At 39.4% G+C, this 27,823-nt stretch overlaps 1 protein-coding gene across 2 annotated transcripts in view; it reads right to left on the bottom strand.

The window, feature by feature from the left end:
* Window positions 1–27,823, bottom strand: part of EXOC6B (exocyst complex component 6B) — a 434,863-nt gene that overhangs the window by 330,064 nt on the left and 76,976 nt on the right. For both annotated transcript variants that reach the window (XM_084764962.1, XM_084764963.1), the window contains exon 6: window positions 24,741–24,945. In XM_084764962.1, the coding sequence (XP_084621088.1) occupies window positions 24,741–24,945 (205 nt within the window). The remainder of the gene's footprint in view (window positions 1–24,740; window positions 24,946–27,823) is intronic.

Below are 27,823 nucleotides of genomic sequence, written 5' to 3'. Positions count from 1 at the left end.
ATCTAGATTTAAAAGAAGAAACTGAGGGAACAGAGGGAGAGGAAAAACTACCTTAGCACAGTTCTCAAGGATACCCTGATAGCCTGCAGCATCATGCATCATATACCCTACGTCGTCAAGCATCCTCAAATGTTGTGCAGAACTAGATCAAACTCAGGACACAGCTACTAAAGCATTATCCTCCTCTGAAACCTCCAAGGTGCAAATATGATGCACTCCCAGCTGTGCACACCTACAGATTTGTCTTGCAATGCTTGCAATTAAATGTGGCTTGAATCAATCAAGTTTCTGTTTCAATCCCTCTAAGTGCTGCTGTGGCTAGTGTATAATCTGACTTCACTGCCCAACAGAGAAGCAGCATGGCTCTGTATTGGCACTCATTTTCCAGAAGAGGACAGAAAAGAAAAGCATCATTCATTAAGATACTGAAGGAGACTGGTCACTAAAATACAAACCAATGTGTTTTAATTAGTACACAGACATACTAACAAATGCACATACACACTGTAAGTTGACTGATGTTCTGTGTGAACTCTCAAGATGTGTATTTTGTCAAATTTTTCAAAGAACTACTATTACGTTCCCTGCTCAGATTTCGTAAGGCAGGGAAATGATGCAACTCTTCACTAGACGTAAACAGACAGCAAGGCAATTTTTGAAACTGGGTAGGGTTACCAATTGTTCCAAACTACGGCCAAGGTCTGGGCTCTGGGACTGAGTGACAATGGGCACCATAGGCCCATAGGTTCATATACTTGAATGTGTAGTCGCCTGTTCTTCAGGACTCCAGAATATGCTAAGGAACAGATGAGACATCCAGACCAGTGGACTGAACAAAGTACTGGAGTCTTAGATTTCTTGGTTTTTGTTTTTGTTTTGCAGGAAGAAGGGGGTTTCAAGACAGAGTTTCTCTGTGTAGCCCTGGCTGGCCCCGAACTCACAGAGATCCACCTGCCTCTGCCTCCTGAGTGCTGGGATTAAAGACATGCGCCCCAGCATCCATCTACTTCTTAGACTTCTTTTAACAGACATCCACATTAGAATAGCTGGAAAACAGCCTGTAAGTCATTGTTAATTAATCATATAGATAGATAGATAGATAGATAGATAGATAGATAGATAGATAGATAGATGGATGGATAATTATAGTAGTTTTGTTCCTCTGGAGACCACTAACTAATACAGGACCGGACTCCAAAATTATGTGCAAGTATACAAAACGTTACCTAGAATGTCAAAGCGTGAATCAGAGCTCTATGGGTGTGGTGGTTTGAATAAGAATAGGCCCTATATGCTCTTGTATTTGAATATTTGATCCCTAGGTGGTGGAGCTGTTCTGAAAAGAACTGGCCGGGCTGGAGGGTCCGTGTCACTGGGAGTGGGCTTTGAGGCAAAAGCTCACATCAGGCCCAGCATACATGCATGTATGTATGTATCTATGTATGTCTCACTTCTTCTCTTTCTCTGTCTGCCTGTCTCTCTATCTCTACCTCTCTGTTATCCTTTGTCTTGTCTGTCTGCATGTCTGTGTGTGTGTGTGTGTGCGTGCGTGCGTGCGTGCGTGCGTGCGTGTGTGCGTGTGCGTGTGCGTGTGTGTGTGCGCGCGCGCACCCTACTCTACCCCCATCTCCTTCTTGTGGATCAAATGCAAACTCTCAGCTACTGTACCAGTGACCTCACACTCAAGAGATGGCTGCCTCTAAAGGGCTAGAATTAAAGGGGTGTGGCCCACGCCTAAAGGAATTCTCCTTTTAGTAAGTAGAGTTTAATTCTAAGAACATGAGGGGCAAAGGGTGGCGCACACCTTTAGTCCCAGCACTTAGGAGGCAAAGGCAGACAGATCTCTGAGTTCGAGGCCAACCTGATCTATAGAGTGAGTTCCAGGATAACCAAGGATACACAGAGAAAACTTGTCCGCAGGGGGAGGGGAGGTAGGGGGATGAAAGGGAATCTAAGAACAATAAACTAGTTCTAGATGGGAACAGAAAACCATTCCTCTGAATTTGAAAACTCATTCCATAGAAGACTAAAATTGCATGAGAACTCCATAAGACTTGAATGAAAGAAAGAATAACAGTAAAAAAAATTATTTTTCAATGGTTATATGAAATCTCATAGAAGGACACAGAGAACTAGTTTTTTTTTTTTTAATACAACAGAATAAAACCAGCCAGATGGCTCTGCAAATAAAAAGGGCTTGCCACAGCCTGATAACCTGATTACAATCCCTGTAACCCAACAGTGGAACTACAACTCCCACAGGGTAGCCTCTGACTGCTACATGTCCACCATAGCATGTGTATGCTCATGCACGCAAACATACACACACAGGTGAAATAAATAAATATATATATATTTCTTTCAATGTCACAAATAGCTTTGTAATGGGTTGTTTGGTTGCTTGGTTGTTTGGTGCTTTGAGGTGGGGTTCCTCTGCTTAGCCCTGGCTATCCTGGAACTCACTAGGTAGACGAGGCTGACCCTGAACTCTGAACTCCGTCTCCCAAGTACTGGGACTAAAGGTGTGCACCACCAGAACCCAGCTATGTTTATTCTTTACATGTGAGGGTGAAGTGGATTTCTTTTTGGTTGTGACACTGTTTTCAGTTATGCTTATTAAGGTAGAACCAAATAGGTTCAAATATCGACCATAGCAGCTTTGTCACCAGAAAACTTAAATCTTTAAAAAATTATTGATTGACTATAAACTGTTCTATTTTTCTCCTAAACTTCTTTCATACTCCCTAAGACCACATGGTCTTCTACACATGTATCTTCTTCCCTTTCAATTTTTCTTTTAAAACATGCTTTCTTTCAAGAAGCTTCTTGCTGAGTTTTCTGATGGAAGGGATTATAACTGGAAAATGAAAACAGGGAAAGTGAAGTGGCGGTTACAAAAATTGAGCACCCCCAAACATGTTTGTGCATTTTTAAGTTGTACTACAGTCAAAAATTTTATCCTCTTTAAATTGTGATTCTCAACTCCCACAATTTCATTTTTTAGATGGGATCAAGGTCTTTCTAACCGTTTGTGAAAAAGGAATCCTAGGAAGAAAGCGCAGATGGCTGGAACCACTGTACCTCTTGTCCAGCTGGGAAGATTACTGTTTTCAACTGTTATTTCCATTGTGTTTAATGCAGCTCAGGGGCCTTTTTCTAGCACCTTTTTTATTTGCCATGTGTTTTGCCCAACTCTTAGTGGGAAAGGGGACTGTAGTCAAGACTTTGATTGTAGGAATTAACCAGCCATCATGGCTAGCAAGATTAAAAGCCTTTTCAGACAGATTGCACTAGGGTTTTTTAATACTGTGTTTAGAATAACTTTATGAACTGAAATTAGGCCTGTTATTTCATGGCTAATAGAGAGAATGGACTGAGCACTGTCATTTTATGTGGTGCCTCTGGCAACAGACATATTTTTAGTTATTATATTGCTTTTTAACAAATGAAAACTAAAATATTGTTGTGACTGATGTCTTCATAAATCCATGAACATGGCTTGTGGGGTTTCCCTCCTTACCAACTATATTCCCATTTACTTTTTCTGAATTCTTAATAACGAAGCTAGGTTTTTATTGATGTTTGTTTGTTTTAATGGTTAAATGTCCTAGATAATATTTTATAAATTTGCTCAAAAGCATAGTGTTATCTTAGACATTAACCCTTTCCACCTGGTAATTGTTTTCATTCATTATTCAACTATCCTATATATAAACACACTAGGATGTCAGGAATATGTCAGGGCATACATGAGGGCAGGTACTCATCATTACTTTCTTTTCAAGAGATTCATTTATTCAACATTAATTGAAAGTATGCATTATCTCATGCTTTATGTTTGAGATTCAAAGACTTAAAAGACAAATAAAAATCTTGCGTGACAGCATTTGCCAGCAGTTCTCAACCTGTGTGTCACGATCCATCCAGGGAGAGTGGTCACATGACCCTTTCACAGGAGTCACCTAAGATCACTGGGAAACATGGATATTTACATTACTATTAATAACAGTAGCAAAATTAGTTTTGAAGTAGCAATGAAAATAATTTTATGGTTGGGAGTCAGCACAACATAAGGAACTGTATTAAAGGATCACAGCATTAGGAAGGTTGAAACACTGGTTTTGGCAATGATTATAATATGATGCTCATGGGGTTTGGGTGTATGACAGAGGCAACTACAATAGACTTAGCTGTTTTGAGAGTAAACATGGGTTAGCACAAAAGCACATAGGTCAATAGAATTGACTAGCAGACCCAGATATAAACTCATGAATCTATAAGCATTCAGTTTTTAACAAAAAAAAAATTATATACTGGAGAAAAAAACACCTCTTCAACAAATGGTGAAGGGAAAATGGGGGATCTGTATGTACGAACGAAACTAAATACCTATCTCTCACCTGTACAAAGTCAGCTACAAAATCATCATCACCAAAGATCTGAATGTAAGACCTGTAACTCTACAACTTTAGAGGGAAAATACTTCAGTACAGACACACAGGTAAAGACTGCTGACTACAACTATAGTTGTTCAAAACTAATGTTAACAAATGACAACTGGGAACCTCATAAAATTAAAAGGCTTCTACACAGCAAAGCAAAGAAGCAACCTACAAACAGAAGAAAGTCTTTGCTACTTATACATTTGACAGAGGAACGTTATCTAGAAAATACAAAGAATTTAAAAATCTAAATAAAAAACATCAAACAACTTTATAAAAAAAAAATGAGCCAATGAAATGAACACACAGTTCTCAAGAGATGAAACACAAATGGCAATAATCCAATAAAGAAAAATGTTTGGCCTTACCAGACATCAGTGAAATGCAAACGAAAACTACACTCAGATTTTCCTCACCCCAGTCAAAATGACAATCATTTAACAAACAAACGGGCCTAAGGAGATGATGGCTCAGGTGGATCTGAGGCCCATTCTGTCCTCAACACCCAGGTGAAAGCAGTAAAAGCTGAACCAGCCTGGTGTCTGCAACCCCAGTTTGCTCTGCTGTCAGGTCCCATGTCCCTTCCTCCTTCTGCCTTGCGTTTGTTTCCTTTACTGTTTGCTTCATCAGTATCCAGTAATCAAACAGAAAATTCACAATGTCAGCCATTGCAGTTTGTTTTCAAGTTTCTTTCAGCTTTTACTCATTTTTCATAGTAAACCAAAAAAGTTAAACATAACAAAGACAACACACTTAGCCACTGGAAAAACTAAAATAGCAATGATGTTAGCAAAAAAGTAGAGCTTCCAGGGACTAATTGAAGAAGCATAAAAATGTTGCAAACACTTTGTAAAATTATTTCACAGTACCTCATAGAATTCTGATCCAGAATGTTATGTCTGTATATGTTTATTCAAGAAAGCATGTGCCCACAAAAGGTCTTGATGGATGTTCACAGATTTACTCAAAATGGTCAAAATCCAGCACATTCCAGGTATGGGTCAGTAGAAGAATAAAGTTTTTAAAATGTTAAATTCATACAGGCAAATCTACTTTTCACTGTAAAGGATTTAACTACTGAAACCTCTAGCAACAAAGATACCCTTCAAAACTTTTAATGTTGGATGAAAGGAGCCTTATATAAAAGCATACATAACCATTGGGTTCCATTTATATGAAGTTCTATAACAGGCAGAACTAATCTATGCTGGAGGAAAATCAGAACATTAGTTGCCCCTGGGCAAAGGACTATAGAGAAAACCTTTCCAGAGTGATGGCTAAGTTCAATGACTTAATATAAGCTTAGGTTAAACAGGTGTATACATTTCTCAAAAGCTCACTTCAGATTTGTACATATTGTGGTTTTCAATTTAATCTTAAAAGAAAAAAAATGATCAAACAGATACTAAGCTCTAACGCTGTGCATGCGGAAGTGCTTAGAGGTAAAGTGTACAGATGTCTCAAATTTACTTTGAAATTCATACAAGAAGATGCAATGGGTTGATAGATGGATAAATCTTAACTAAAGCAAGTATTATAAGATGTTAATTATAGTATGTAGGTGGTAAATAAATGTGCATGTTGATCATACAATTTTTCCATATGTTAGAAATTTTTCAAAATGAAATGTTAGGAAAAAAAATAGTAAACTTTGATCTCCAACTCAAATTACTTTTGCTGACTCTCCAGGGAGAGTCTCATTTGTGGCAGGCAAAATCAACTTCCCTCTTGTGACCACCAGACAGGCACACTCTATGCTACTTAGCAGGGAGTCTGGAATGGTGAACCAGCAAGCATACCCAGAGGGCATACTGGTCTCTAAGGATGAGCCCCCGACAGGAAACTCACATGGGCAAACCCATCAAAGAAGGGTTACACTACTTCTAGCTGTCAGAGCACCTCCCTAACTGCTTTCTTGAGTGGGGGGCGGGGAGCACTTCTAAACTTCTAACCAGTACTAAATCCCCTTTAGGGGAGTCTGCTACCAACACCCAAACAGTCCTTAACATTCTTAGGCAGCTTTTCTGCTCTAAGTACAACCAGAAGTACCTTCTAACAGAAACACACACAGCTTTGAATTGCAGCATGGGACAGATTTATGAAATATGGAAGACATTAAAGTATTCGCTTTCTCTCTGAAAATAAAGAGCCCAGACTCATAAACAATGCCTGAAAGGCATTTCAGCAGCTTGATCCACACAGAACATGTTTTACTTTTTGAGACAATCAGGACCTATTGGGTACAGGAAGCCATAAACAACAAGAATCTGGCTTAATAAGGGGGACAGAATAAATGTTTTTTATTGAAATCACTTAGCATTTGTAAAGGGTTTATTTACATGTGACGAGGCTGACCAGATACCACTTGTGCACAAAGCAGCTCTTCTGATGCATGTGAAATCAGCTGCCCTCTCATGACAGTGGCTGCACCAGGCAAGACCCATCTGTCAGTATTTTCATCAACAACTACATTTGCTGGGGTTAATAATGGCTTTTTCCAATTTTCTCCAGACAGAGAAAACCACTTAACTGGTTTTCAACATTCAAGCCTAGCCAAAACTTTTTTCATTTGAGTTCCATCAGAAATGAAGCCTGGGGTCTTCAGAAGTGGATTTCCTTAGGTAGCTTCTGTCTTTGAAGTCTGGCAGTAAAAGAATCGCAATGGAAACGCCACCATGAGACTACAACGTAACAAACATACCATCTGAGGACAGGTAATGCCAAGGGATAGAAGGAAAATCCTCTCTTGAAGTGTTACTGTAACAGTTATCTCAGAAGGTGCATTCTGTGCAAAACAACCTACTCAGAGGGCCCAGGACTTTTGGCCAGGGTGCAGCCAGTATCTGGAAAAGTCCAAGTTTCAAAGATAATGACTTAGTGCTGTGTTCTGAGATTCTAGGGTATCCGTGAATCAGATTCTGTAGTCTCATTTATACCACCTATAAAATTAACCAAACTCTCTACTGATATGCAAAGCCTTGACCTCCTTACATAACAACAAGGACTGCTGCTACGGTCTCATTCTGGGGACAAATGATGCTCTATGCAGTGCATATAAAGACCACTCACCCCAACTGATGTTATTCACAACCAAATAATGCACACAAGGAAGGAGTGTATATGCTATGTGCACCAAAGTCAAAATCCTAGTTTCCTCCCCAACTTTCAGTTCTGTGTTTTTCTTACGTGGCAGCATTTTATGAGTGGTAAATAACCACTTGGCATCAGCTATTATCTGAATCTTAAATATCCCTCCAAAGGCCTGTGTGTTTAAAGCCTAATCCACACCTTAGTGTGTATACACATCCCTTACTGAGAAATGGTGTGGGGCTTAGTGTGAGGCTTTAGCGTCTTCAGAGGTATCCTGGGACACCAGTCCCTTCCTCCTCTCTGGTTCTGCTCTGCTGTGAACTGCACTATGGGTGTTCCCTTGCTTCAGACCCAAAAGCAATGAGGCAAACCAACATGGCTAGAATCTCCAAAGCTGTGTGCCAAAAGAAACCTTTACTCTTGAAAAGTTAGTTGATTTGCTGTATTGAAAGTGTTTTTGCTCAGATTCTCAGAGATAAGTTGTTAACTTTGGGGTGCTCTGCGCCCCTCAATACCCTTACCTATAGAGCCTCATTTCTCACCTTTTATATAGCACAGCTTTCTATGGCAGTAAGTTAAAGATGATAGGATGAACATAGACGCTGAAATGAATTTCCTGTCTTAAACAGTAAAATGAAAACTAAAAAGCCATTATTTTAAAAGGCAAACTCCCACAAAAGCAAAAAGGAAAGAAAAAGAATCCACAACAAAATTTTGAAAGCTTAATCAATTAGTGACAAGAAAAAGAAAGTAACTGGGAAAGTCAAGAGGCAGCTGGATCAGCATTCCACTGGAACATAAGGACTCTGGGAGAAAAGACAGAAACAGGAGCCTGGGAGAACTACGCTGATGGTCAGCCGAGGAAGCAGTTAGAGCCTTGGAGCCCTCCCACCTTCACCTAGGCAGGCACCTGCTCCTCTCTTACCACTGCAGAGGGCTCCAGAGGAGAAGAAAAAATGACCATAGGATGCCTGGCGTAACTGAGGCAAGGGGTACAATTCTGAAAATGAGAATTCAAAACAGTAAGTCACATACTGAATGCTGAGATTTCATCTTTTCTCTCACTCAGAATCCTTAAGATACTGGCAAGCAAGAAAAAAGCCACGAGTTCTTTCTAGGAATAATTTGACTAGCTCCTAAAAATCACCAAAAATGAGTGACAAAGGAGAAATGGCCAGCTATACAGACCATTTGGGGGGCGAGGGATGGGGAAGTAACCTCCACGGCATTAAGAGTTAAGTGGTAAAACAACTATACTGTCTTGGATCCACTAGAAAACCCACCTCTATTGCCAAGTATGTACAGAAACTGGGTCCAAACTTTTCACAATCTTAAGTTTCACCAGACTCAGAACCTGAAACTAAAATATGACTCCAAGGAATTTATTTAGCAAAAGACCTCAGGAAAGACTAGAAGGGACATGAGGAAGTAAGGCAGAGGACATCATTATAGGTAAGATATATGTTAGCAGGGAATTTAACTGAGAAAAAAAAATGTAAGTCTACAAAGTATTCAAAAAGGTAGACTAAATGCCTCAGAATATTCTGTTCCTTGCTCTGATCTGATGGGCAAGGCAGTTTGGGTATTTTTTTTTTTTTTTACATCAGCCAGAATTGTTACTGATTGAGAGACACTGGGGAAGGGGGCAGGAGGAGAAAAGAGGTATTGGTAATCTCCATTTCTGACTTCCAGAGAAGGCACTATGGGGAGAGGTGTAGGTGCTGGAAAGGAGCAGCAGGCAGCATGCACCAGCACATGGCTTCTGAGGGCACACTGGCCTGCAAAGCCCACCGGGAAAACTGAGCTCCTTCTTGTCACTAGCTTAGTCACTGTAAAAAGTAGCCTTTCACAGGCTTATTCTTAAGTTATTTTCTTTCCTGTCCTTAATAAACTTACCATTTAGTGGTAAATGATACAGGTTCTATAGTATCAAGGACATTTACATGGTTATATAGCCCAGCCATGTACCATTTCAGCTAATGGTAAAGAACTTTATCACTCTGCACTGCAAATACAACACATTAATGATCCCTAGTTTGTCAATGAGACAATGAGCTGAACTCAACAAAGTGCCACAGTAGACCCAAAGGTAAACTGAGGAAAAGAGCTAAACTTGTGCACCCCATTTTAAATGTTCAAGCTCGCTTGCTTATAAACTTTCATGTTCACATTTCTCATTCCAGTTCTCAGCTTTATTAATTTTATCACAGAGCAACTGAATAAAAAGGTGCGTGTCATTTCATGGTCACCCAGACTACACGCTGTACCTGGTTACAACAGCAGACTTGTGAGAAGTACAGCCTGACTATCACCTCTCCCCACCAGCACAACACCATGCCCAGTCATTCTCATAAGACAGAAAGCCTAAGCTCAGAGTTCAGCCTCTGTCTCCACTCACATCTCTGTATGAGCCTTACTTTGCTATACTGAATGCCTTCCTCTTTACTATCTAGCATCTTTATAAAAAAAAAAACATGCCACAGTAAAAGGACTATAATCCTAGTAATATTAATATTCATTGCCAGGTCCTAAGATTATGAAATGAAGTTAGAGAGCACGAGGAGGTCAGCGTGGTTGCAGCAAGACTTGCTTCCAGGCTCCCTCACATTACTGCTTTTCTCTCAAAGTCACTATCTCTCCTTGAGATCTGTTGGTTTATCTCAATTTAAATATACACAACAAAGTTCTATGCAGTGTCTCAAAAGAGTGCTTGCCTGGTGTACATGAGACCTTAAGAGTTGATCTCCAGCACCACCAAATTGAGAAAATTGTGGATAGGGGCTTACTCTCTTTCCCAATACACATACAAATACGAAAGGCACCTGATGTCCTGAAGATACTCTGGAGAGGGACTAGAGAAACCGCTAGCTGTAAGAACATGTGCTCTTCTTGCAAAAGATCCAGTTAGGTTCTTAGCACACACACCAGGCAGCGCACAACCACCTACAGCTCTGCCTCTGCTGCCTCTGGCCTCCACAGGTCCATGTGTTCATGTGCACATGCCATAGACACATTAACACAGAGATACATAATTAAAACTAATAAATCGTTTTAACAGAAAAGATTCTTGGGCACTTAAGGACAATCTGCCCAGTGTGTACTGAAACATGCAGTGGGGTATACTTAGCACCTCCTTCCAGCTCTGTGTGTCTCAGTAATGTGTTCAACATGAAGTTTATCACAGCAGGAGGACGGAGGAGGGTTATTAAAGCTTAAGTTCAAACTACTTAAGCGACAAAATTCTAAAGCTGCTCGGCCCCCCAAAAAAGTTGCTTTTTCTTAGCATACTTACCTTTTACTTTAAAAGGCAGGGCAGCAAAACCATTGATTACTTCATAAAAACTATGAAATTTTTAACGACAAAAATCTCTAAACAGGTATTTTCCCCATGGGCTAAAGGTCCAGTCCCTACCAGAAGACTTGAGCTCACAGATATGTAATTGCAACATGGCAAGTTGGCCATATTCCTTTCCCTGTGAATTCCTAATTCAGATGGGGTACAAACGGCTTTCTTGGTCAAGATTTAGAGAGCACGGTGAAGTAACACCCAGTCTCTAGTTCACACATAGCACACTCCCCTGCTGCCTAAGTCTATCGCTTGAGGCAACAGCCAAACACACACTTCCTTTCCCTTCCCTCGACCCTGGGTCCATAAGAAGGGTGCCAGCCTCTCCTGCAGGACTTCCATATCCTCTAGCTCAGAGGCAGCAAGAATGACTATGGTTTCAGTCCATCCTTGAGGGTTCCAGCACAAAGCACAAAGATAATGTCCTTGCTTAGGGGCAGGACTGAGGAAATGGAGGGTACTGAGCACGCTCTTACAGTTTCTACTCCTTTGATTACATACTGAGTTAAGGCTGCAGGAACACTATAAACAAGGAAATACATACATGTAAGAACAAAATTTGACAATACTTAGAGGTGCTTAGCCAAATCCACTTCAAAACACTACCATAAAGGAGTCAATTTTAAGAATTAATAAGAAGGCTAAATGATTTCAAACTGTCCAGTCTTGCAACAAAAAAATTAAGCAAAGTAAAAATATTCATCATCTACCTGTGTAAACAAGAGCTAGCTCAAAGACACTAACTGCACCAAGACTAGGGAAAGCACCCAAACCGGTTTAACTTCATAACTAAGTATAAAACACATACAACCTTTGATAGTGAAGTTGTAAATATTTCATGTGTGTGTGTACAAATACACGTCACAAACATTGGTCAAAGGACAACTTCTGGTGTATGCTCTCAGGAACCCCCGATATTTTGTTTGAAACTAGGCCATTTACTGGCGTGTATATTTGCCAGTTAGGCCAGACTAGCTGGCCGTGGGCTTCCAGGGGTCTGCCTGACTCTGGATCCCATCTCACTGGAATCACAGCAACAAACTACCAAGCCCACCAGCTTAAGTGGGTTCTGGGGATCCAAGTCCAGGTCCTCCAAGTGCTTTACCAATGGAGCCATCTCCCTAGCCTTGAAATGCTCCATAAATATAGATAGATACAGAGATAGCAATATAGACAGATGAAGGTATGACAGAAATAGAGGTAAAGACAGATATAGAGATGGAGATATAGATATATAGAGCTATAGATATGATTATAGATAGATATAGATATGGAAATATAAATATGGAGATATGGCTATAGATACAGAAATGGAGATATATACATACAGACAGATATGGAGATATATAGAAGTGGAGATATATTCATACAGACAGCTATAGAGACACAGAGATGGAAATAGAGATATAAAGATAGGCATATATGGAAATTTAGATAGATACAGACATGTAGATATACAGGAATGGAAATGGATGGATAGAGATAAGATAGATATAGATGTATTATTTAGTAACCTGCTGTACTAATCAAAGATACTGTGAAAAGTGCCAAAAATAAATGTAAATTTTATGTTTATTAAGTTAATAAATAGGTATTTCTCATCAGATGTGACCTGCCCAAGAGAAAGAAACATTAAGTGCTGTAAAAGTTAGCCTAACTGCGAACAGATTATAAACATCAGTCAATTAAAAAGCCACTAGAAAATACCAACACCTGCACTTTTTTAGTGTCTAGCTAGAGTATTAGAGAAGTTCAGTCAAGACAAGCAATATTAATCTGGTTGCTATTTTGCTTCCTTAGCAAACACTCTCATGCAACATAACATAGTGACTTATTTTCAACACATCCTCAAATAGATCTTTGTTAGGTGAAAAAAAATAAAGTTAAAAGCAAGATAACTGGTATTGAAATGTCTGTATATTGTCTTCAAACTAAGAGAAACTAAACTATAATGGTCGCCCACACATAAAGCAGACTAGTGAGGTCAAACTGTTAACTAAAGAGAATACTACATAGTTACTGACAAGTTCCAGATTCCATTTATTTCTCTTTTAGAACCTCCACGACACAAAGAAGTACACAGCATCTTCCCCTTTCTTTCCTATTAAGTGTTTGAAGTGTCTATTGAGTAAACTACCCACCTGACACTCTTTTAAAATGATGCTTAGGAAGAAGTGGGATTTGCTAGGGCTCGGTGGTTGGTGTTCAGGATGTACGTTCTCTACATAACGAACATTCTCCAGGAGAGGAAACTCACTGGAATCTTAGGATCCATGCAGTCGCTACTAGTATCCTGCGGCGGGTCCTGTCTCACTGGACCCACACAGTGGGAGCTACTAGTACCCTGGGGCGGGTCCTGTCTCACTGGACCCACACAGTGGGAGCAAGAAAACTGGATTATCTACTCATTCAACCCCAAACCATACTCTATAATTTTTATGTCAAAAATATGTTTCTTTAGTGAAATAGAAGCTCTATGATATTCAATAAAAGTTGTAAAATGTCAGAAAGAGCCAGCGTTTCCTCTTTTCATTTCCAGCATATTCTTGCACCCATTTGAGAAAAAAAAAAACAAGAACAGAGGGGGAAGGAAGAAGAGGTAGAAGAGAAACAATCAGAGGTACAAAAGACACAGGAAACACACAGGCATCAACATCTCCCCTGGGAACTGGGGTGGATCCTCTCACTTAAGACTTAGGAAAGAGACTTTTGTAAAAGTTCTGAACAATAAAACATTTGGCTTTTGCAATCAGGATCCACTGTGCATCCAATGATGCTTTTCTTTGCCTGTGAATTGCTGAAGCCACACCTCCCACCTCAAATATGACCCAACTGATAACGTCTTGCAATGACTCCTCAAGCTGTATGGGCTATATGGTTTTGTTTCCGAGTTTGGTTTTGTCTGAGGTTTTTTGCTTTGTTTTTACATTGTGTGTGTGTGTGCGCGCGCACATGCGCGCGCACTTAGAGAAAGGTGTCAGGTCCCCTAGAGATTATGTTATAGGTGGTTGTAAATTGCCCAATGTGGGTGCTGGAAACTGAACTCAGGTTCTTCTACTGAGGACAGTATGTACTCTTGACCACTGAGCCATCTCTCCAGCCCCTGGTTTGAGATTTTTGATACTTCTCATCCTTACTCTTCTAAGCTTTCCTAGAAAAACAAAAACAAAACAATACATAACTCCCTCTAAAGAACTGTTTATCTTAACCTTTTATAAAAGCAGAGATTTCTCAGTAAAGGTAACCTAAACCACTCATTTCTAGGTTGCCTTTTAGGAACTGTTGGGCTATGCCTATGTCATAAATGCGTAATTCTTTCTAAAAAGACATCCTGAGCCAACGCTGAACCTAAAGTTCTAGATATACTAGAATAAACTTGACAGATCTCAGCGCCACAACCTGCAAACTGAACCTCAGTCTCAGAGTCTATTGGCACGGAATCTCACGAATAGCAAATTATAGAAAACAATCACTGCAAATGATTACTTACAAGTGAGTTTTCCTCTTGTTGTTGTCTAATGATAAGGAAAATGAAAAGAAAAGCACCGCCACAACAAAGGAGCTACCGAAGAATCAGAGGATCACCTTTCCTTCCACAGGCTTGCATGGTGATAAGACAGGCAGACTGCAGCCCTCCACTTGTCCTGAGCCATTTCTCTGTATGTCATCTGGCAGATGCAGCTGTGGGGCTGCCAATTCACCCTGGAGCCCTCCATTTTAATCAGTATCACATAAAGTTTAACACATGCTTTGAAATATGCACCAGATCCAAAGTTTTGCCTGAAGGTGGGGTTAGATGCTTACTGCAGAAACACATACCATCCCAGCTGCGACTACACAAGCAATTATCTTTCACCTTTCGCTGAACCAAAAGAACTGTCAACACTAGCACACTGCCAAGCAGGGGAGAGGTTATAGGGTCAAACAGGAAAGAAGCCTGGATGCTCTGACCATCTGTTAATTCTACGGCAAATCAGCAAGGAAGAAGCATTCTCTTTAGTACAGATCACAAGAGAAGCACAGACATAAGAGCAGCATGAGTACACTAAATTTAGAAGGCTTCCCAGTAGTGAATTCAAGAAAAGCCAAGCCTCCTGTGATGCAACAAGTAAGCCCAGTTGGAAAAGATAACTCAGGTCAGAGAACATACACATCAGCACATGGCAACTGTGAAAAGGATCTTACCAAGACTAGCAAAGCCAACTCCATGCACTTAAGAACAAAACGAAAATACTCTTAAAGTTTTTCCTTAAACACAAAAGTCAAAAGAAATTTGCCACTGATAATCTTAAAGAGAAAAAAAGAATGTTTTATAAAAGAGAAGGAAGCCCAGAATCTACCCAGCCCCTTATATAAACCACATGCACTCTCCTAAAATTTCTACTCTGAACTCTGAAATGTGTGACCATCTTATCTCTTCAACAACTAAAATCACTGTCCTGACCAAGGAATCAAATGCCTCGTGTGCTACTTATGGTGTGCTGTGATGGCTGGCCTAGACTCCTGCATTACAGAGCACTCTACAGCTTAGTTCAGAGCAGCAGGAAGAGCATCCTGCTGTTCCTCATGTCAGGGTAGACACTAATCATACACACTAGGACCATAAGCCATGGCATTCGCTACTCTACATCATTTAGAATCAAGTTCTCTAAAATGGGTTAAGTGGGTCCCAACCTTTATGCAACAACAATTCACTGGTACATACAACTTTTCTTTTTCATGTTAAATAGAGAAAAAAATACTTTACTAACATTGATGCAATACACTAATATTCATATTCTCCATATCGCTCATATGTAACACAGGCTTTCAGGACACACACACTATAGAAAGATCATTAATACAAAACTTTAGACAGTAAGACATTTGCTAATTTCTTTCTACTTATTATGACGTGGGGGGAAAATCACCAATGATGTTGAAAACTAAGGGAAGACTGAAATGGGACGAACTGACAGGACAAAGACATAAGCCCAGACAGAACTGGAAGCAACAACGGCAACTGGGGAAACTGCCTCACTGCAAGACTGGAATTACACCAACGAAGAATGCAGGGCGCACAGACTAAGGAAAAAGTCTGTGCAAAGCCAACAGCTCTACGGAGCAGCCCTCAGTTTCGCTATAACAATGGTTAAGAGGGGGGAGAAAGGGGAACAGTTTCTTCACTTTGAATCTTTGAATAAAGCAGATGCCCTTTTAGGTCACTGAATATTAGAATCTAAATGGACGGAAGTTTCAAGTCTTAGTTATTTTTCTATTGCTGTGATAAAGACCTCATGACTACGACAGTTTATTAAAGAGGCTGAGGTAGTGGAGTGAAAGCATGGTAGCAGGCAGCTAGAGCAGCAGCTGTACATTCGCATTTTGATCTACAAGTGGAAGTAGACACCATGTTGGGAATGGAATGAGTATTTTGAAATCCAAAGCCCACTCCAAGTCACACAGCTCCCACAACAAGCCCACACCTCCTAATCTTCCCCAGCTAGTCCCACCAACTGCAGACAAGTCCTCAAACCCATGAGCCTGTGCGGGCCACTCTCCTTCACACCGCCAGAGCTTTCTTCTACTAGCCCCAGCGGTTTCAACTCAAAATCAGATAGGCTTCTGTTGTTCCTTCGTCCTCCATTTCCTCTGTGCTATTGTGTAACAGGTATAAGGAGAAAAAAAAATGACAAAAGTGCAGGAAAGCCAGGTTTGCTGACATGCATTTGTAACCTTAGAACACAGGAGACTGAGTCAGGAGACTCACAAGTTCAAAGCCAGTTTAAACTCAGTGAGATCCTATATTGAGAGAAGGGAGAATGAGGACAGAGAGAGAGGGGGATGGGAAAGGGAGGGAAGGAAGGGGGGAGGGGTCACAGCTAAGCCAAAGTCTATATATAACTTTATCCAGTGTTGCCACTGCACGTGCTCACATGCACATACACACGCATGCACGCACACACGCACAAAGAAAAGACAGTGTGCTCAACTTACACTCAGACACCTATCTACCTGACAACTGAACTAGGCAACTCAGAGGTTTACAAACATCTGGAACTTATTTATCAGTGTGTTTGTGACACACTAATGGTGTGAAATTGAACTCAAGGTAGTCATAACTTTATTCAACCTTTTCTACAATGTTCTTTTCACAAATCATGAGGAAACTAAAGAAAAGGAGTGTCTCACACCGTCGCTGAGTCTGATACTGACAGTAGATTCTGATCCTCTACATGGCTCCCACAACGTAACTGAATATATTTCAGAGACTACAGAAATTCCCAAATGTCACATGAAAACTGCATGTGTCCATGATAGACTGTCTAAAGAGAGAGCTAGTGACTTTATAGCGTCCTGAAAAGCAAATGTCCCTGAAATGCTGTGGGTACTACTATAGAAGTATTCTCTTCCGCAATGCTCAAACAACAAACCACTTCCTTCCTTTCCAATCGTGTTGACTTCTCACTGCTATGGAAGAAAGTGGTCTACAAAGACAGGCCACTTTGATTTCTACAAGTATTACAAGTACTATTTTCTCTAGTTTTAAACAGATCCTTAGCATTGCGTTAGCTTTGAATGAGCATACACATGTGTGTAATGTGTGTATGTGTATCTGTAGGTTTATATGCACATACAATTGTGCATGTAAAAACCAGAAGTTGACGCCAGGTATCTTCTTCAGGCCCTTTCCACCTTAATTTTTGAGACAGGGTCTCCACTGAACCTGGAGCTCACTAATTCACTAAATTACCTGAGTAGCAAGCTCTCGGGATCCTGTGGCATCCACCTCCCTGGTAATGCCCAGGTACTACATGGAATCTAAGCTCATGTCTTCACATTTGTTTGGCAGGTACTTCGCTAACTACAACATCTCTCCACTCCCTGCTAATCACACTCGGAATCCCCGAGTGGCTTGACTGACTATGAATTTAAAAATCATCCCCCCTCTCTCTGACATGCACACTGTACATATATAATTTTAATTTTTTAAAAGAAACACATAATTGGATAAGTACCAAAATCATGTACTTTATGAGATAAATATTCTTGGCCAGGTTAATTTCAGTTGCCAGACCCATTCATTAACTGACAGGAAGATTTATTTGCTTTTAAAAATCTGTCCTGCCATTACCAAATTATATGCCAAAATCATAAATACAAAAATCTAAATGAATAGAAAATAAATCTAATAACACTTGACCAACTGTTTTGGCTCCAAAGGGTTTACTCTGTAGATGTTCTGCTTAGAATCCAGCACAAAGGACGTTTCAACAACATTCTTTGCATGATGGTCATTTCACAGCCTGTGTAAACTCAGTGGGCCGTACTATGACAGAACTAAATCTAAAGATGCTCCACACAGCAAATCAAAGGTTCGTTTTGTTATAGTCAAGACTTAGCCATCAAAGGCAAAGGTTAAAAGAATCATGGTAACCATTAATCCTTTCCCAAGGTCAATTCTGAAAACAGTTACTAAAGGCCCAGCCCTCCCCAGGGCCTATAGGCAGCTAATGGTTGCCAGGGAAGGGAACAACATTCTCTTCAGTGGTGTAACCACTGGTGAGGTACTCATGACCCTGTAAACAACTTTAATGAATATCAAAGTAGAAGGGGGACTAGTTGGGAAAAGGAAGGAGATTAATGAGAATGGGAAGCAACAGGAGAGAGTACAGGCAACTCAATATAATCAAAATACATTTAATGCATGCATGGAAATGTCATAAGGGAATCTACTATTATATATAGTTAATATATCCTAATAAAAGCAATTTTCAAAAGTTACTAAAAAAATTCCTAGGTAGCTTCTCTTTTATAGACCACCAGCTCCTTTTTTATTTTATATTTTTATTGAAAAAAATATCATATAATCTGATAATACTTTCCCCTCCTCCAACTCACAAGTATACAAACAAAAACAGAAAGAAAACAAAACAAAGGAAAGAAACACACACAGACAAAACTACCACAAAAACACAAAAATGGAAAAGAGAAACTAAGGACCAATAAGGCAAATATATGCCCAAAGAAATATGAGAAAAAAAGTCTACAAAAGTACCACAGAGTTCATTTTGTCTCAGCCAACTACTCCTGAATATGGGGCCTATCCTGAACTATGGTTAATGTAACTAATGTAAAAAATGATTTCTCCTTTGCAAGCAAGTAGCAACAGTAGATACAACAGAACTGAAACCACATATGAACTCACAAGGACTATAGCAGCATGCACAGGTCCAGAAGACACTGTTTCCCCTGAGTTATCCATCATCTCTGGCTCTTACACTCTTTCTGCCTCCTCTTTTGCATAGATCCCTAAGAGGAGGGGTTTGAGGAAAACATCCCTTTTAGGACTATTAGTTCCAAAGTCTCTTACTTTCTGCACATTGTCCATTTGTGGGTCTCTGAGTTAGCTCTTTTCTATTTCAGAAAGCCTTCTCTGATGATAGCTGAGCAAAGCAGAATATCCTTAGAAGTTATTTTGTGGCTGTGTTCCTTTAGCAGAGTAATAGTGTTTGGTTTCCCCCAGGCCCATAACCTATCTAGTCTCAGGTTCTCGGTCACCTGAGCAGTATTAAGTCTTCGTACCATCTCAAGGAGTGGGTCTTACTCAAACCAGAGAGTGGTTATTTACTCCACTATTTGCACCACTATTATACCAGGGTATCTTGCAGAAAGATCGCTGTTGCAGGTTGTGGGGTTGATAGCTAAGTTGGCAATTACCTTTCTCCTCTAGTAGCATGCAACACACCTTCTACTAGCTTGAACACTAGTCAGTAGGGGTGACGCCTCCAACTTCTCCAAGTTCAACCAGATACTTAAGTGTTATCTTCAGTAATAGGGCCTTACCATCAGTTTGTAGAAAGCAACCAATAGCCTTGCTCTAATAGACTAGGATGGGCAGGGTCTCCACTGGGTACCTTTAGCCAGTGACTCAACTCGATGTAACCCATTCCTAGAACTGGAGGTGTCAGTTGGCGGAATAAAATGTTCTGTTGAGGCATTGTCTTCCCCATTATTTGGTCGCTCCATTTAGATTCCTTCCCTGCATGTATTTTTTCTCTTTTAATAATAAAATGAAACAAAAACTAATGCACTAGAATTGAGCAAAAACAAATAGAAGGGAATGAACCCAAGAGAAGGCATCAGAGTCAGAGAACCACTATTCACACACTCAGGGACCCCATAAAAACCCATGGGTGCAGAGGACAGCTTCTCTTCTCTAACATGTTATACTACCATATAAGTTGGCAAAGAAAGACAAGACAGAATTTCAAAAGTAAGTAAATCTTTCTCTCAGTTAAAGGGCCTCACAACTGAAGCCAACCTAACAAAAAATGTTTGTTTACCTCACAAATTCCATTCAGGCCGATGAAGCCTAAGGCAAACTAATCAAAATAATAAATACAAAAATGTCCACTCCCCTACACAATTAATTCCATAACAAGAGTTTCAGAAATCCGTTTTAAAATCAAGACAGCAGACAAGTAACAAAGAAGTTGTTTAAGTACTTTTTAAAAAATCAGCTCAAGTTACATGTGATTATAAAAACACATGCATTATTTTTGCCCAGAAATAGGAAAGAAGAGCATCAACAGAAATTGGTAGGATAAAACCCAAAGCTTTCTCCTTTAGGGAAGGGGTAAGTGTGTTCAATTCATAGGAGAAGGAGTAAAGATACACAGCTACTGACCAGCAGGTCCCAAATTGGTTACACTGACCAAAATCCTCATAGGCATAAAGAAAGGTTTCATTTCTCAGGCCTCTGTATCACTGAGTTTTCTTTTGAGCCCATGGGGCATGGCTACAAGTAATAACCTGTGACACACCTCCTTGCTGCTTAAAAACTATCCTTGGTCTTGGCTCTTCTATTGTAATCTTCCAAAGCATATGAGAGATGCAGAGAAACATGATGAGAGGATTCTAGGTCCCCAAACCAACATTACAAGATACAAGAATTACAAATCATCATAAATAAAAAATAAGTCACTTCTCCCACTTTTCCACCATCCATTAATTCACACAAATATACAGTAAACATGTGCTATGTATAAAGCCTGTAGTGATTTCTATTGTATCATTTTTACATTCAAGGAACCACATAAGACTGGAAAGCACATAAACTGAATAGACAGTTTCAGTTCTCAAAGAAAAGATGTAATCAATAAATGTCTGGAAAAATATTCAACAACCTTAGCCATCAAGAATGTAAATTAGCCAGGCCTGGAGGTACACATCTTTAATCCAAGCACTTGGGAGGCAGAAGCAGCTCTCTGTGAATTTGAGGCCAGACTGGTCTCAATAATTAGTTCCAGGATAGCCAGCCCTTTGTAGAGAGACCCTGCAACAACAACAACAGAAGAAGAAGGAAAAAATACAAAAAGCCAAAGCAAACCAAGAAAGCAAGTTATAAATGTTTTATGGTTCTCTCTTGATCCAGTTAGAATGGCTACCAACAAGAAAACAATGACAAATGCTGGTGAAGATAAGGAGAAGAGAAGTCCTTACAAAACACTAACAGAAGTATGAACTTGTATGGCCACTATGCAAATCAGATTGGAGTGTTCTCAAACTATTGAAAGTAAACTACTATATGGCACAAGCATACACTTCTAGGTATACACCCAAAGGACTATATATCAGCATGTTACAGAGACATCTGCATGTCAATATTTACTACTGTACTACTCATAACAGCAAAAAAAAAAAAAAAAAAAAAAAACTGGAACCAGCCTAATACCAATAAATGGATGGATAAAGAAAAATACACATTGGAATGTTATGCAACCATGACTAAAATCATGATATTAAATGAAATAAACCAGATCTAAAAAGGCAAATATCACCTTTTCTTTAATGCATAATTTAAATTTTAAATCCTATATGTACTTGTGTGCATGTATGTGTACATGTGCATGTGTATTTGAGTGTGTGTATGTGTGTGTGTGTGTCTGTGCATGTAAGAAAGAGATGAATCATGAAAGAGTTTTTTTTTATTTTATTAATTTATACATATTACATCTCAATGGTTATCCCATCCCTTGTATCCTCCCATTCCTCCCTCCCTCCCATTTCCCCCTTACTCCTCTCCCCTATGACTGTTCCTGAGGGGGACCTCCTCCCCCTGTATGTGCTCATAGAGTATCAAGTCACTTCTTGGTAGCCTGATATCCTTCCTCTGAGTGCCACCAGGTCTCCCCATTCAGGGGACGTGGTCAAATATGAGGCACCAGAGTATGTGTGAAAGTCAGACCCCACTCTCCACTCAACTGTGGAGAATGTTCTGACCATTGGCTAGATCTGGGTAGAGGTTTGAAGTTTACAGCCTGTATTGTCCTTGGCTGGTGCCATAGTTTAGGCAGGAACCCTAGGCCCAAATCTGCCTATCAAAATGTTCTTCTTATAGGTTTCTAGGACCCTCAGGATCCTTCTACTTTGCCATTCTCCCATGCTTCTCTCATCTAGAGTCTCAATAGGATGTCCTCCCCTCTATCCCAGTTTCCTGGTAAGTGAAGACTTTCATGGGACATGTCCCTTGGGCTAGTATGCAGATATAAGTGAGTATATACCATTTGACTCTTTCTGCTTCTGGGTTACCTCACTCATTATGATCATTTGTAGTTCAATCCATTTGTCCACAAATTTCGGGAATTCCTTGTTTTTAATAGCTGAGTAGTATTCCATAGTGTATATGTACCACAGTTTCTTTATCCATTCTTCTACTGAGGGACACTTAGGCTGTTTCCATGTTCTGGCTATTATGAATAAGGCTGCTATGAACATGGTTGAGCACATGCTCTTGTTGTGTGCTGGAGCATCTTCTGGGTATATTCCAAGGGTCTTGAGGAAGCCCTATTCCCAGTTTTCTGAGATAGCAACAGATGGATTTCCAAAGTGGCTGTACTTGTTTGCATTCCCACCAGCAATGAAGGAATGTTCCGAGAGAAAGAGTTCTTAAGTGAGTTAGAAAACAGAAGAATGGAATACATGTGATGAAAAACCAGAAGGGAGAGCTGAGGGGGAAATGGAAATAAGCTAGACAATGGTAAGAGCACAGAGAGTAACAGTGGGGGAGGGGCACAAACGAGAACAAAGGATAGTAACACATATAAGAAGATGCCTTTAAGAAACCAATTATTGGTGGAGCATGGTGGCACACATCTTTAACCCCAGCACTAATGAAGTGGAGGCAGGTGGCCCTCTTGAGTTCGAGGTCAGCCTGGTCAACAGAACAAGTTCCAGGACAGCCAGGAATACACAGAGAAACCCTGTCTTGAAAATCAAAAAGAAAGAAAGGAAGGAAGGAAGGAAGGAAGGAAGGAAGGAAGGAAGGAAGGAAGGAGCAAGCAATTATTTGTATTGAAACAGAAAAATATTTTGGAAAGCACACATATGGAGCCAGACTGGTCTATATACCAAGTACCAGGCTAGCCAGGACTTTATTAGTGAGGGCTTTATCTTAAAACACAAAACTAACAACAACCACATGCATAGAATAGCAATTCTAGCATTAAAGGCCATTTCTAATATGAAAACTTTTTATATTTAGTTAAAAGTACTGAATTCATAAAAGATTCCTTTGCTGTTTCTTTGTGGAATAAAAATAAACCAGCTACAGAGCATTCATATACATAAAATAAATAAATAAATCTTTTTTAAAAAAAATAAACCAGCTAACAACAGTTTACAAAGACTGCATGCCATGGTCAACATGCCCATTCCAACTTCATCTAAATTCTACTACAGGGTCTGAGCTTGACAGGCTGCTCTTTCCTTCCCTAGGCATTCACTAAAGAATGAAACCAGCTAATCTCAAATTAAATGAAGTGATAATATTCATAACAGAACTCTCTTTCAGCAAAGGCAAGTAAATTTGTCTAGCAGAGGCCTGGAAAGACAACCTTTAGAAAGCCAGCTTCCAGCTTGGTGTGACAGCATGTGCCTGCAAGTCCAGCACTAAGAATTGGTGGCACAGACCTGCAGTTACAACACTCAAGAGGCTGAGACAAGACGAACTATAGCCTACACACAGCACTTTTTAAAGTATAAGAGCAATAAAACATAAAAGGAGATTTTTTTTTAATCTTAGGAAAATAATTGGCAAATCTCTTCTGTCAGATAGACATCTGAACTAATGCTATTAATGCTAGCTGAGCCCTAAAATAATGCTTCCAGATGTAATCTTCTGAGCCTTGTTCCCCACAATATAATACAAATCTACTTGACAATACTTGTTTACAAAACCATAAAACACTTTACATAGATAGTTAAAACCATGTCATAGGCTACATCATCAATAATATCAATGTGACATATTTCAGTAAGAAGCGTCACTGCAAATCATTACTGTTCTTCATTCACAGTGACAAAAGGCATTCCTCGTGGTGTTAGGGCTTGGAGATGAAGACATTCAAAGAAAAAAATATTCCTAACACATTTGATGTATTTAGGGACTGTAAGTACATCCCTTTCTGCAGTCATAACCCACAATCCCTATAGACCTTTCTGTCACTAATACCCATCAATATCAGAAACATTTAAGCATGGTATGACACCTTCCTTACAGCAAATAATCAACCAAAGGTACATGCAACACAATTCATGTTGCTAACTACAAAGAAAGCTTTAAAGACTTTAGACTTCAAATACTATACAAAGTCAAGCTGAATTCTCTACAGTCTCTGACAAAAACGATCACCATCAGTCATTGTCAGCTCAACAGTCAGAGTGAACAACACAGCTCATCACTCTGTTAAGAAAATAACATTCCCATCTATGAAGGACTTTCATAAAATTATAAGAAGTAATTAAGACAAGGAGAAATCTGTGCTTATTTGAGTATTTGCAAAACCAATGGGCCAACCTGTAACAAGCCAAAGACCTACTTGCTTCATGGCAGTCTCTCCGATTTTGTCTGAATGTTTGCGGATGCTCTCCAAAAAGTCTTTGAGGTCAGACATGGAAACATCTTTTATCTCCTCCCGAAGCTTCGGGATGTTGTCCACCATCACCTTGCAGAATCGATAGTGGCTCACTTGAGGCAGATAGGTGTGCTCCAGATGTTCCAGAGTCTTCAGAGCAGGATAATGCCTACAAGAGAAACCAGCCACCTGAGCTGACCTTACTCTTCCTTAGGGAGACAAATACATTACTCAAAAAAATTCCAACCTCAATTAGCTCTCACTATACACTAAAGCACATGCAGGGTAGTATTTTATTGAAAACTCCTTAACTATTAAAAATTAATATATGCTTTAAAGACTAATAAAATAAATCAAGAGTCCAAAGAATGAATAAATATGAATACCAAATGAAATTATTTATATATAATTTTTAAATTATCTCAATATCAAAATGAAACACCTCAAGAAGACTTCTAATGAAGACAGAGAAGAGCTTGGAAAATCATGTGCATGTGTTTGTCTGTTTGTGTTGTGTACCTGCGCCCATTTATATGACAAAAGTATCCAAATCAATCCCAAACAATCATTTCATAATTTCATGGAAACTAATGAAACTGCTCCACAGAAATGCTGCTACCAGCCTTGCCCAGGGCACTTCCATTATTACCTTACCTGCAGTTCCCCTGGGCCTGATCATTAGTCATAGCAAGCCTTATGAAAACCAGCAGCCCCAATGCCATTAAGACAAGACGTATTTAGAGCAAAGGATGGAAAATACATAAAGTGGTAAAGTAAGTAAATATAGGTGCTGAAACAGGAAGATAAATTAACATTTTTTACAATTTTTAATTTCTTTGAAAAATAGTATTTGTAAAATAATAATTTAACAGGATACATTTGGGTTCATAAAATATATGAAGAAACCCTGTCTTGAAAACAAAAAAAAAAAAAAAAAGGTTGGTTTTATTTCTTGTTTGTTTAATTTCTTATTGCGTGTATGTAGATATGACGGAGGTGTGTACCACAGTGCATGTGTGGAGGGCTGGGGAGAATTTGGGGGAGTCAGTTCTCTCCTTCCACATTTGCATGAATTCTAGGTATGGAATTCATATTTATGCAACAGAATTCTACCCACTGAGCCATCTCTCCGGTCCCAGTGGATCCAAAGACCTCTTCAGGCCTCCATGAGCACCAGGCACGCCTCTGGCACACAAACATACTTACAGACAAAAGACTCATAAAATAATAAAACAAATAAATCTAACTTTTAAATAATACTAAGCACTGACCACTGTAAGGTGGTATAGGGTAGATAAGAAAATGCAGTTGCTTTGAGAAGCAGTCAACAGCAATTCCACTCAGAGGTGTATTCCCAACATAACTTAGCGAGTACTGCCCACAGAAAAACTGACAAGTATCTATAGCTTTATTCATCATAACTAAAAAGTGAAAATAACCAAACGTTCATCAAATGATAAAAAATAAAATAAAATATAGCTCATCCACACAGTGTAAAGGCACCCCTATGAAAAGGAGTGAAGTACTGATTCACACTAAGGTTTTCAGGCTGAATCCTGAAAACACTGTAAAAAGGAGAAGTCAAACACAAAAGGCCATGTACTGTGTGGCCCCATTTGTAGAAGATATTCGCAATATGCAAACATATAGATAAAAGTAAAGTGGTGGCTTCCCAGACCAGGGGAAAGATGAATGCGAACAAGGTTTCTATTTAAGGTGACTGCCATGATGTGCAGTCCAGCAGAAAAGGCAGTGACATAACCCTGTGAGTGTTCTCAGACAGCACTACGATATGTACATAAACGGTGGATGTTATGGTACAGGAAAACCAACAAGTATCTAAATAAACTCTTTCAGAAATACTATATTTCTGAAAGAATTCACAGCTTTCACACTAATCAAAAAAGAAAAGAAAAAGAAAAGACAGAGAAGACCTCAGATCTATATAAACAAATTAAAGTGTTAGTCATTTAAAATATATGGATAAGTGAAGACTTTTAAATCTTACTTTTAAAATATTTCTATGTAAAGCTTATAGCTAAAATGAAACTATATTATAGGCACTATGCCATGTGCTGAAATTGGAACAATTACAATAACACCATGGAAGGGATAGTAGCAAAACAGAGGAAGAGTTTATATTTTTATATTTTTGGTTGTGAGCCCAGCTTTTAATAGCTGAGCCGTCTCTCCAGCCCACAGTTTATCTTTTTAATGGACAAATAATAATTATATGTTTGTATGGGGTACAGTGATATAATTTCATTTATCGACAGGTAATGATTTAATCTATGAAGCATTTCCATTTGAATGGATATTAAGATTACAATAACCTTGTGTTATATGTGATTTGCCATAATTATTTAAAGATCCACTATAAGTTAAAGATTATTGTAAGCTTAGAAGCAGTCATTCCAAAGAAATAAAAAGGTATGAATTAAAAGACATTAGTGAAAATAAGACAGAATCCTAAAATCTAGTTAACTTGTTGAGAGGAAAGCAAGTACATAGAGGCAGAACAAGTAACAGTGAAGACAAACGGAAAATAACTTAGACTGAAAACCATACGCAGGTAACTACATCAGGCATAAAAGATCTAAGGAGCTCAACTGAAAATCAATGGTCCATGTGACTTTTTAATAAAAATAGCAAAATTGGGCTGGGTGTGGTGGCATACGCCTTTAGTGCCAGCACTCTGGAGGCAGAGACAGGCAGAGCTTTGAGTTTGAGGCCAGCATGATCTACAAAGCAAGTCCAGGACAGCCAGGGCTCTCACACAGAAAAGCAAGATCAAGCCATACATGGTAACATGTTATCTCCAAAAGATAACAACAAAACAAAACAAAAACTACAAAATAATGGCCCATACTCCTCAAACCTGATGAGGTTTGAAAGCCAAGGAAAGACTGAAGACAACGCAAGATGTAAGTAGGGTGCTAGAGAGAGGGCAGTGGTGAAGACAACGCAAGATGTAAGTAGGGTGCTAGAGAGAGGGCAGTGGTTCAGAGCACTCATTGCTTTCAGAGGACCCAGTCCAGACCCCAGCA

The sequence above is a fragment of the Acomys minous genome, assembly GCF_964271855.1.
Source record: "Acomys minous genome assembly, chromosome: 17".
In the NCBI taxonomy this organism is placed as follows: domain Eukaryota; kingdom Metazoa; phylum Chordata; class Mammalia; order Rodentia; family Muridae; genus Acomys; species Acomys minous.
Note: the sequence above shows the minus strand (reverse complement) of the source record. Positions and strands in the feature narration are given on the sequence as shown.